The 12495-nt window shown below is 43.1% G+C and overlaps 1 protein-coding gene across 1 annotated transcript; it reads left to right on the top strand.

Annotated features, from left to right (window-relative positions):
- Positions 1–6467: 6467 nt before the first annotated feature.
- Positions 6468–7151, top strand: LOC132523671 (interferon omega-1-like). The gene has a single exon (XM_060155138.1). It carries the CDS (start codon positions 6468–6470, stop codon positions 7149–7151), a length of 684 nt encoding a protein of 227 aa, XP_060011121.1.
- Positions 7152–12495: the final 5344 nt, after the last annotated feature.

Raw genomic sequence — 12495 nt, 5'->3', positions numbered from 1 at the left:
TAAAATTGTATTTATTGTTCGCCGTGCTGGGTCTTTGTTGCTGTGCGCAGGCTTTCTCTAGTTTTGGCGAGCAGGGGCTACTCTTCGTTGTGATGCGCGGGCTTCTCATTGCGATGGCTTCTCTTGTTGTGGAGCACGGGCTCTAGGCGTGCGGGTTTCAGTAGTTGCTGCACGTGGGCTCAGTAGTTGTGGCTCGCGGGCTGTACAGCACAGGCTCAGTAGTTGTGGCCCACAAGCTTAGTGGCTCCGCGGCATGTGGGATCTTCCCGGACCAGGGATCGAACCCGTTTCCCCTGCAATGGCAGGCGGATTCTTAACCACTGCACCAGCAGGGAAGTTCCAGGTTATATTTTAAAACTTCATATTTCTATATCGGATATTTGATAGTTCTGAGAATACAGAGGTGAAAAAAGAGAATGCCAAACCTATTCTTCTGGAGAGTTCAGTTTGGAAGAGATAAAAGATATAAAAACAGTAATCATGCTAAATTATTTCAATTAAGTTTCCTATTACAATGACAGATAGGGAAAAGGGGATTCTCTCACCAGAATCTGGAATGAGGCATCTCAAGAAGGGGAGAAAGCACATGGACTCCATAAAGTGGCCAAGAAACATCTAAAGACAGACTTCCCATTGGAAGCAGCATATGTGGATGTCGTTCCTTAGGAGTAGAGTGTAGAACGAGATGACGACCGAAAGCTCATGAGGACCTTCAACTTTTAAGAGTGAGAAAGAGAAGGAGAGTCTGAAGAGGGCACAAAGCTGGAGTAGCCAGTGCACTTAGGAGTCAAGCAGGGAAAAATGATCTTCAGAAAGCACCAAAGAAGAAAACAAAGAGCTTGAGAATTACAGAGGATGGAAGTTAAATAATTATTTATATGTGATATGGGTTTCTGCATTGAGTCTAGATTCTGCCAGGACACACGTGTGATGCTGGGGAATCACTTAACTTCCCTGAGCCTCAGTTTCCTCAAATACAAAGTACGGAAAATATTCCTAGAGTTGTATTGAATATTAGACCAACCAGAACATTTAAGAGCACTTAGCAGAGTATCATCCACAGAGTGAGGGCTAAACAGGTAGTGTGTTGTTTCCTATATTTTTCATATAGGTCTAAATGGGAATAATGAATTCTCCTCCCCCTCTCTCTGTCACTGACTGCAGAACAATGACAGCCTAAAAAACAGAACTGGGAGAAAGTGTGTCATCAATTGTATGTAATTTTACATACAATAATATACATATATGGTACCTATATATGAATACATAGTATAAAATATACCATATATCTATCTGCTGATTCTGATGCATGGCACAATTCCCCTTCCCCTCTGTTTTCCTGGATCCCATTCTTTCACTAAAATATCACAATCATTCAGTTCCACCCAGTGTAGAAATCCATAGTGTACTTTCCCCATTCACTCTGCATTAAGCTGTACTGCCCATTCATACCGCTGTTTCCTTCTCCATTAGGGTTTCTGGCTGTCAATTTCCCCTTAAGACTACAAAGCCACCAATGGAAAGCAGAAGCTGAGTGAAAGTTCCAGGTTTGTCAGAAACTCTCATATGACTCCACGCTCTCCGCCTGCCAAGCACTGCAGGTCCAGACTGTCCAGACTCCCAGAGAAACACAGTAAATAGATGGCACCCTGCCCAACACTGAACAGTGGTGGAGAATCCAGGAGCTCACCTGTGCCTCTATTTGCACACTTCCACGTGCTGACTGCACTAGGAGGAACTCACCTGGTTCAGGACTCTTATTTGCTCAAAAAGCCCAAAGCGCAGGAAACATGGAGTTGAAAGGCAGCAGCAGCTTGAGAACTTGGAAGGAGAACAGAGATGTTTAAAGCGTTCACTGGAACAGCGGCAGGTCCTCAGGACATGGAAGAACACAGATCAGCTGCACCGAGGCAAGTGTTCTGCAGAACATTCCTTTTCAGAGAAGAAAAGAATGAGGTGCATGCGATAGCACAGAGTTCTCCCATAAGGATGTGGCCACTAGCAGTGTCCCCAGCACTGATACCACAGCAGCCTGTGGAGTCTTGGAAGGGACGAGGGTTTCCTCAGTGCCAGCTGCAAACTTGTTTTGTCCTTAGGACCCAGCAAGTAGTCACAGAGCAGGGAAGGATATTCCTGGGGACAATGCAATCCAAGGAATTTCTTACATTCCACCATGATGTCTTTGCCCCTTTGAAAGACAAACAAAATAAAACATGCTTGAATAGAAGGGACACAGGCAGGGATTTTAATCTATTTAGCAACAACTGGGGTAGAGCCTTTCCAGCAGGGCAGGTATCAGTAACATGCACACTGGAAGGTCACAATTTCTAAAAGCAACAAAGAGCTAAGTGGAAATTCATTTATTTAATTTAGGCACTTTGGAAAGAGGACACTGATGGATCAATCATCTTTCTATCCTTTCCAGTTGGTGCATACAGCACTGAGTAGGTACTTTTAAAGTCAGAAGGACATTTAAAGTACATTTAGAGGTTTGGGAAACTTCCTAAGGATTAGGGTCCTAACACAAGCAGAAACCATTCCTATATTACTGCTAAAAATATCATTTTATTAACAAATGATTTTTTAAATAATATTTTTATTTCAATTCTTCAGTATTATGATGTTTTAATGGGCTGAGGCTAGAAATTTAAATAAAGACAACTATACAAGGCCATGAGGGTGACTCTGGAGTTCAAGCCAGACTCTCCCTGCTAAGGAGCCCATTAAAAACCTTCACTGCTTCTGTCTAAGAAGCGCGTATGCTCTTCCGTCTTGGTCATACATAAGGCCTCTTCGGTACCCACATCTTAACCAACAGTTGGAACAATAAAGAGTAGAGATTCTTATTTGGACTCTATCAGTAAACAAATGGATGTCCAGCCTGGACTGTAGCTGAGAAATGGAGGTGTCTTCATTGAGATTGAGAACAGCAGGCTGACCTGAGGAGGTCTCCTGGGAAATCAGTGAGGTCCTTGTTGACTGGAAACAAACGACAACATAAGAGCTGGGAGTTCGGTTTTTTGGGAGGACTTACTGAGGACTATAGCCTGGAGGACAGCCTCTCAGTCAGCTCTGACGAACGGCTCCAAGGACAGAATGGGGATGTCAGTATATATGTGATTGTGGTGAAGAGGATACGTGCAATCAAGGACACATCTTGGGAGAAGGTTGCTGCTAGTCATGAGGAGCATTTGTCACTATTAATGCTTTTAGTGCTTTTCTAAGTATGAGAAGTTGCAAAAAATTGAATTGATAGAATTTTCTCAGGAAATTATCTAACTACCTGCAGGCCTATTCTGTCAGTTTTCCCAGAGCAGAGAGTGCCCCATTCCTGATCTCTACCCTGAACTCCTGTCAGGGCGTGTTGGGGTAAGGGACTGCTGTGGCTAATGACTTTATTCTTGTAGAACCAGATGGTGAGTGACTTTTTAGTTGTCATCCTGAAGGAGAAACGTCAGAGTTCACATGGCTAGAAATTGTTAGGTGTTTTTTTTTTTTTCTTAAACTCACAAGAAAACTCAAGCGTTAAAAATACGTAGATTCCAGGGGTCAGCTCTTCTAGGGTTAATAAAGTTATTTTACCATATTTCATTGAAGAAATCACTCACGAAATCTTACACTTGGCAGTGCGTGGCTTGTGTGATCTCAGTTCCCTCACCGGGGATTGAATCGGGGCCACGGCAGTGAGAGTGCCGGATCGCAACCACTAGGCCACTAGGAAACTTCCTTTTTTTTCAATAGGCAGAAAAATCTATTCCCTTCTAACTACTTAATAGTGATTTTGTCTATTTTGATTAGAACTTAAAGTCAGTTCAGTGGACTCAGACCACACCTCATGTAGCCCTACAAAACCACGGACAGTAACCCTTTGGCATCTTAAGTGGAATAAGGGTCCTTTGTCATCTCACTGTCCTCTGTCTGCTTATTTCGTTGGTTCCTAAATATCATGTTCATGTGCAGTCTTCACTTTCTTTAATGGGTGCTTTCAGACAAATCATTGTAAGCACCCTAAGGTTTGCCCTTGTATCTTGGGTACATTTGGAACAGTTCATTCGTCCAGATTTATATTTCTCTCCAGTTGTATAAGTGAATTGGATCCAATAGGGTTATTGAGAGTGTTGAGTTAATTTCTTTTTCTATTTTCTGGCTGTGCCATGGGACGTGCGAGATCTTAGTTCCCCGACCAGGGATCGAACCTGTGCCCCCAGAAGTGGAAGCTCGGTGTCTTAACTACTAGACTGCCAAGGAAGTCGCTAAATTTTAAAGAACTTAGAAAGTGGCTAGTCCATTAGTAGCAAGCAATAAAATTCAGTTCTTACTTTTTAATATCACGATTCCTATTAACCAGATAAGATCAGGATCTTTTGGAATCATCTAATTCCCTTCCTTTAATTCTAGTTTTCTTAAAGTACCCTTCTCATTGCCTGAATGCATTTATCACCTAGACGGATGCTCAGCAAGACGGATCTTGCTGATCCTCCCAGACAGGGTTAGTGTTCGAGCAACTGGGGTTCTGGTTGCCAGTCACTTGTGAGCTGGTGGGTGTGACTTCTTCCTTCTCTCCTCAAAACTGATCATTCATGGATTAAATGAAAGAAAAATGAGGGAGCTGGTCTTGCGAAGCTGAAGGCCGTCAACTGACCCAGGACTTGGTCTTTTCTGAGCTTCTGGCAGAAGCAACCATGTTCCTGTCTTTCTGTTTTTCACATTGGCCTCATCCTTCTCCTCTGACGTAGCCTCCTCTCCAACTGTGCTGCACTCAAGTTAGCTAAATTAGAATCCGGCATTGTGTCGGGGGAAATCACTTCCCTTCTTTCACATTCATGACATTCAGACTCACATTTGTTTTCTTTATGCCCACAAGACAGCTGTCGACTTTTACTTTCTAGGACAGTTGCAGTGATAAACAAAAAATCTAAAGTTTGAAAATGATAGAGACTGGAGCCCCTTTGCCTTTCTTTACCTCCCTTTATTGTTCTTACCTCATCATGAATTAGAACTAATGCAGGAGCAGCGAGACAAATCTTGTCCAATAAGTCACTAAGTGAATATAAGTTACAAAAACTTTAAATGAAAAATTACACACAAGTAAAGGAAAGAAGGTGATTTCTCTCTGACCTAATCCTGGGCCTCGCTGCCCTGCATTCTCAGAGGGAGACAGAGACAGAGGAAGGGAGAAGCCCACTGGCATCAACTGACTGAATGAACAACTGAACCTCACTGGTTTCTGTGACATAAGCTTTAACGAGAGACAACACCGTCGCTGAATTCTCTGCCCCCAGCTCAGAAACTTTGAGCATAACAAGCGTTGACTAGTTTTAGTAAAAGAGTTGAATAATAAAATTTGTATTTGGCAAAATAAAAATTATGTGTCTACTCAGGGTAAAATGATTAGAATTGGGTAACTCCTCCACCACCTTAGAGAAAACACACTTTTGCTCTCAGCATCTGAGGGCTGCTGACACTTCTGATACCTGAGGACATGGGTCAGGAGGGGAGGAGGTCACCACTGAGGACTAGGGTCCTTCACACAAACACTCCAGGGGCAAGGGTGAGGGTCCTGGAAGATGAATTATTTTCCCAACAAATAAACAAGCCCCTCCACAGATAGGAGATTGTAAAGTCCTCGGGATGTGGTGAGCCTGCCCTCAGGGTGGGAGTCCAGGTTAGGAAGGGGACTCTGTCACTCTAGAGGAGAGGGTGTGACTAGATGTGATCTCTCCCTTGTGACTGAGGTGCTGCTGGGGAAATACAATTGTCTTGGAATTAGGATCTCCACACCCATATTCTCCTGAAAAGAACCAGGATTCCTGGTGGGGGTACTGGCCCAGCCTGTGGAGGACTATAGGTCTCCAGTAAGAAAATGGTGGAAAGAAAGGACAATATCTATAATAGTCCTCACCTCGTGGTCCCCTGAAGCATGACCACATGGACGTGAAGGAACATGTTCTAGAAGGAAAGGAAACATGGGAGAAGCTCATGGACTCATAATAATCAGCCTCTTCTCTAAATCAAACACTAAACAAAACCCATCTTTTGTTTCAAAGAGCTTATGCCAGAGTGATCTGGTAAATCCCTAAGCAAATACAGAAAGCATACGGCTGAGAGAGCCTGCCTTCCTAGGTAAACTAAGAGGTAAAAATGGAACCTAAGATCAGGGCTAAAAATTTGTTCCTGGAACAGAGAAGACCAACATTTATGCATGAAAGAGATATAGAATGTGCGTATTTACAAACCTACATCACTTCTGACTTTAAGACGAAAACTTTTCTCATTTGATTAATAAATATCCATTTGGATGGGCACATCTGAAATTACTGGGAAAATTAAACTTCTTGCAAAATTAATAGTTTAGAATGATGACATCTTCATAGACCATACTGAGAAGATATAAGTGAAAATCAAAAAAAGGAAGTAAAAGTGTATAGAAATGTTTAGAAAATGAAAATTACTGTGTTCCCTATTTAATGGCCTTGCTTAGAAAGAATGTCATCACAGAACCTACCGCCAAGGTTCCCCCGGACGCCCGTCTCAGCCAGGCCGGCAGCAGCCTCATTTGCCCCATGGCCTTCGTGCTCTCTCTACTGACCGCCCTGGTGGTGTTCAGCTACGGCCCTGGTGGATCTCTGGGCTGCGACCTGTCTCAGAACCACGTGCGGATTAGCAGGAAGAACTTCATGCTTCTGGGCCAGATGCGGAGAATCTCCCCTCGCTTCTGTCTGAAGGACAGAAAAGACTTCGGTTTCCCCCAGGACATGGTGGATGGCAGCCAGCTCCCGAAGGCCCAGGCCACCTCTGTCCTCCACGAGATGCTCCAGCAGGTCTTCTGCCTCTTCCACACAGAGCGCTCCCCTGCCGCCTGGGACACCTCCCTCCTGGACAAACTCCGCACTGGACTCCATCAGCAGCTGGAGGACCTGGACGCCTGCTTGGTGCAGGCGATGGGAGATGAAGAAACTGCCCTGGGAGTGACGGGCCCTACACTGGCCGTGAAGAGGTACTTCCAGGGAATCCACCTCTACCTGAAAGAGAAGAAATACAGTGACTGTGCCTGGGAAATTGTCAGAGTGGAAATCATGAGATCCTTGTCTTCATCAACCAACTTGCAAGAAAGGATAAGAATTATGCATGGAGACCTGGGGTCACCTTGAAATGATTCTCATTGACTAAGATGCCCTATCACCCTTGCACACATGTCTTTAGTCATTTCAGAAGGCTCTTATTTCAACTTTAATCACAGAATTTATTGTATTAATTCAGCTACTACTTTGTCAGTAGTGATAAGCAAGTATATGTTAAAATTATTCAGCTTCAGGGCATCAGTCCCTAAGCAATGACTACCCTGTTATTTATTTATTCTGTTTATTTGTTTATTTATTTATTTATGTATCTTATTTTTATATTTTCATATCAATATATTTATACTTACATTGTATTAAAATTTAGAAAATATTCACCTTTCCATTTCATTAAATTTGCATTTTGTTTTATTTATTAAATTCTTATGAGAGAAAACTTCTTGAGTTTTTTAAGTTCTGAAACCTACATTCTTATCTTTTTCTGTGTAAATTTATTTCAGACTAGTATTGGTCCATTTTGTCCTTTGGAACAGTCCTACCACTTTCATTTCAGGAAATGCTTGTCAAAAGGTGGCATTCCATGGAATTGAGGGAAGTCCTGGAAATTATGGAGAATGGTTAGTCCTGATGTCATAGGTGTAACTGATTTATACCACCAGGAAAGAGTGGTCGGTGCAAATACCTGTGGGAAGGAGTCATCTCCTCGAGGGAAGCTGGTGACATATGGTGTTGACTGGCCAATCCTGGCACCTTCCTCCCACCTTCTCCCCGGTCCTGCTTTACTGAACCATTCATCCCTTACACATAACTTCAGACCCTCCACCTCACTGACCAGCTACACAGCTGCTCTGGTTCTGTGCAGGTTTCCAGCTTCAAGGTTTCTGTTAGAGTGAAAGCCACAGGAAGAGCGCACAAGTGAAAGGAGAGTTCTAGGATTTTCAAAACCTCTATGAGAAGGAGCCAGGGTTCATGGCACTGGATCCCAGCTCTGCTATTAATAGCAGTGTGACCTTGACAAATAACACAAACACTAAGCTCCCTAGTTTCCTCATCTTTAATATGGGGACAGTAGTAGTATTTTTTCATAGGATTATTCTCAGGATACAGTGAGTAAATATACACAAGAGGCATAAAAGTGTGTCTGTCAGAAATAATCAGGACTGTTAGAGTCACAGAGTGGCTACCATCGGGGAGGAGAAGGAGAGCTGCTCTGAGGTAGCAACTGGAAAGCAACATAAGAAACATGCTAGGTCCTGGGCAAAATCTATTACGTTTAACTTGGGTGCTAGTTTCACAGTGTATTCAGTGTGTGAAATTTCCCTGTGCTGCATGTTGAAGATACTTGCAATTTCTGTGTATTACACTTCTTTTTTTTCAAAACAATAAATTTATTTATTTATTTGCATTTTATTTTTGGCTGCATTGGGTCTTTGTTGCGGCGAGTGGGGGCTACTCTTCCTTGCGGTGCGCAGGCTTCTCATTGCGGTGGCTTCTCTTGTCACGAAGCATGGACTCTAGGCACGCGGGCTTCAGTAGTTGTGGCACACTGGCTTAGTTGCTCCGCGGCTTGTGGGATCTTCCCGGACCACGGCTTGAACTCGTGTCCCCTGCATTGGCAGGCGGATTCTTAACCACTCTGCCACCAGGGAAGTCCTTGTGTATTCTACTTCTGAAAGATATTCTGGGAATTAGTAAAAATTCTTTGAGAAAGAAGGATCAGTAGAAAATACTTGGATCTACTTTAAAAATGAATAATATGGAAATAACAGAGACCTCAAATAATGCAAAAAGTCACAAACATTTTTCATTGATAACGTTTGTTGCTTCTTTAGTATGAGAAAGGCACAAAATAGCTTCTGAACTCTTTCATTTTGGGGGCTTTCAGCAGCAACGCAGAAGCAGGAAGAAAAAAGCAGGAGCTATGAAAGGTAAGGTTCTGCTCTCTAATCCTGGGCTCTCCCGGGTTTGATCTTAGTTCTCTTCTCCATACAGTCCCAGGTCTATAATTGCTGGCAATGTCACCTCCTAGAGCCTGTACTCTCAGAAAATAATGGCCCCCCAGAGGAGAGACTCAGAGCTAGAAAGCAAAGAAGTCAGGACCTGGGACACTTCTAACCCAGGCTCTGCTCGTCCATGTGAAAGCTGGGCCATGGCGCTTACCCATCAAGTGACAGTGTGAGACGTGGTGGAACAATGACTGTTTTGGGGGCAAAATTTTGGGTAATGACTCAGACAACTTAACCTCCCTAAGTTTCATAGTCTGTGTCTGGGAGAGTCCCAGGATTGTTGTGATGATTGCCTGGGGCAATGTGTGTGAAAGAGCTTTGAAATGACACCGCTCTACACACATGGACCTTACTATTAGTGTCATTGAACCTCTGACCTCGAATTCTAGTTCCTGGGCATTAATCTTGAAAGAATCTCTTCCCAGTAGAACAGTCTGCTCAGCATGTTCCACTCTCTCTCTCTTTGCTTCCACTCTCCCTAGACACACCCAGGCTCCTATTTTTGGTTTGCAGAGCTCACCTGAAAGGCACTCATGTGACACCAGCCCCACCCTCTCTTCAGAAAGGTGATTCATATCTTCTGTCATCTCAGGCATCCCTCTTGCTAGCTGGCCCTGTGGAATTCCAGGGTCCTAGTCCAGCAAGAGGTTGACACGAGGGAGTCCCACTGGGAACAGATTATGGAAGGAAGCCTTGGGGTAAGGCATCTTCTGAAAACAAAATGGTCTCTCTCAAAAACAGCAAAGTTCATTCTTCACAAGTAAATCGTTTCTTCTAAAAAAGAGTGTTTTCTTTTGTCTCTGCTGCATTCGGGGGAAGGATGCAGTAGCCCAGGAACTGGGTTTAGGGAAAGGAAGAGGTTCTCCAGTTCTGATTGAGAGCTGACTTTGAGTGTTTGAGGCAGAGGAAGGTTAGGGAGAGAGTCTGACAGTGGCCTTGCACACCCTCTACCATCTCAGCCACCTTCATTTGTGTCATGATGAATACAGCCCTTCACAAAGCAAATACAAAAGCATAGGAATTTGACAAATGCTGAGGGGCTTTACAAATTGAGAAAATCCATTAAAGAACGAGTCTCAGGAACTGGACTTCCCAGTCCTTCCCCTTCTCCATCATGATACTGATCTGTAAACAGCCGTGGGTTGGAATGTTCCGGGTTACACAGGCACATAGATTCCCAAATGTCCCAATCAGCCTCTAGGAACAGAGACAAGAAACTTCACATATTCCCCAAAACAGCACTGGAATTTGGCATTCCTGAGGTCTCAAGTTCAGAAGGAAATGGAACAAACCAGAGGACCCCAAATATTTTGATGGAGAATAACTTTCATCTAACTCCAAGGCCTTCTTGCGTCCTGATGAAGGCTGGGCAAAGCAGCTCAGCTCCCCAGTTCTCAATTTAGCCTTAATGAAAGTGTACAGCTGAGGACTTTTCGCCTTTCCTTTCTCATGGGACAGGCCCTGGAGCAGCAGGGATGCAGAACTCCTGGCCATGTTTGTGGTTGAGCAAGCAGGGACAAGAGGAGGCCAAAGGGGAGGCAGAGCAGTATAGGGTCGTAGCAAACCTGGGAGTGGAACTGCATAGTCTTATCAGGCTTAGGAAAGAGATCTCCATCTACATCAGGTACCGTAGCACTCAGCTCACTCTCCAGCTACACTTCTTATTCCCACCCAGTAACCTGCACACTGTTAGGGACATCATTGGTCCTCAGAGTTGTTAATAAAAGCGATAAGTGTAATAAGCTGAACATAGTTGTGTCAGTAAAAGTGTTTGAAAATGACAGTCTTGCTGCATCTTCTCTTGTGGGTTACTCTTGTCTTCTCAGGTGACCAGTAAATTCGTTAGCTCGGCATCTCCTTAGTCTTCCTTCGGCTTCATGCATGACTTAGGGCAATTGTTTTCTTTCTCCTACAGTACAGTTTTCTCAGCTTTAGAATAGGGATAATGAGACTACTATATTCCATTCAACATACCATCGCATGTTATATGCTCTATATCATGAGAATATAACAAGTCATAAACTTATCTTAAGTGAGCAGATTATTTTAAGCACCAGGGACATATTAAACAAAGCAATGATAGTTGTTATAGTGACAGGTATGCACAAAGGAGTAAAAGCCATCATTTCATGTCCACTCAAAAGATACATAGTTTTTTAAGATTTTTTTTGATGTGGACAATTTTTAAAGTCTTTCTTGAATTTGTTACAATATTGCTTGTTTTTTTTTTTATGTTTGGGTTTTGTGGCCCTGAGGCATGTGGGATCTTAGCTCCCCTACAAGGGATCGAACTCACGCCCCCTGCATTGGAAGGAGAAGTCTTAACCACTGGACCGCCAGGGAAGTCCCCAGAAGATATTGATATAATGCCATATTTGTGCCTTACTGAGCTCATAATTTTGTTATGCAAAAATTCTACCTCTGTGAATTAAAATAGGATCATCTTTTTAAGTATTGTGCAAAGCATACAAACACATTTTTAAATGCTACGAGCAAATGCAATATTCTCACAGATGTACCAAACACTAGATTGCAAATACCCATGGATCTCTAGTGGGCATCAAAACAAGATGCAGTCAGTGCATTGGCACAGAAGATATTTATCAATATTAAGTAGAAAGTAATATATTAAATTTAAATTTACATCATGCTGAAATTAAAAGCATTTTGATGCAGATTACAAATTTTTATGCAATTTATCCATATAAGATGACATTTTGAAGTAGTGAATAAAACTCTCCAATGAAAAACCCTGATTATATATATAAAGCTGAATGCTTTATCGATGAAGCCTTAAGGGTCTTCTAAGACCCTTGCTTAAAACAAATGAGAGGAAAAAAATATCTTGAAAATTGCGATTAATTTCTTAACATACTTACTAGGTCATAAGATATTGCCAATAAGCTACATCTTACTGAGGTTAGAGATCAACGTGAAGCAGCCTTGGCTGACATGTGCGAAGCATCAGATACTTGTTATTATACCCGCCATTTTAAAGTCTGACGCTCATCTGGTCTCCCTGTCACCACCGTCCTCTGCTTTTCTGCCCCTCCTTCTCTCCTTCCTTTGTTGACTCCACACTCTCATCTTAGGGAATTGGTGTTCCTCAACGATCTATGCTAGTCCCACACTTCATCCTCTCTGCACATATAGTCTCAACCTCCCAAATAGTTCCAAACGTCCTCTCTATGACTGTTGACTTCCATATGCATGTCTTTACCCAGGGTCACATCTCCAAACAAATGTCATTAGCTCCAAACCCTCATATTTACCTGCTACCCTAGATAATCTCCACACATGGCCAAACTTGACCAGCATGTAATTACCTGGCAAACTCCTGCAGACCCCTGGGATGCCAGCTTACCAACTGCTCTTGCAGATGCTTTCCCTGATCCATGCAAGCCCACATA

This window comes from Lagenorhynchus albirostris, chromosome 7 (genome assembly GCF_949774975.1).
Source record: "Lagenorhynchus albirostris chromosome 7, mLagAlb1.1, whole genome shotgun sequence".
NCBI classification, from domain to species: Eukaryota; Metazoa; Chordata; class Mammalia; order Artiodactyla; family Delphinidae; genus Lagenorhynchus; species Lagenorhynchus albirostris.
This window is presented reverse-complemented; position numbering and strand designations above follow the sequence as displayed.

Coding starts and splice junctions, on each gene's coding strand:
- LOC132523671 (XM_060155138.1), top strand. CDS start 6,468: ATGGCCTTGCTTAGAAAGAATGTCATCACAGAACCTACCGCCAAGGTT.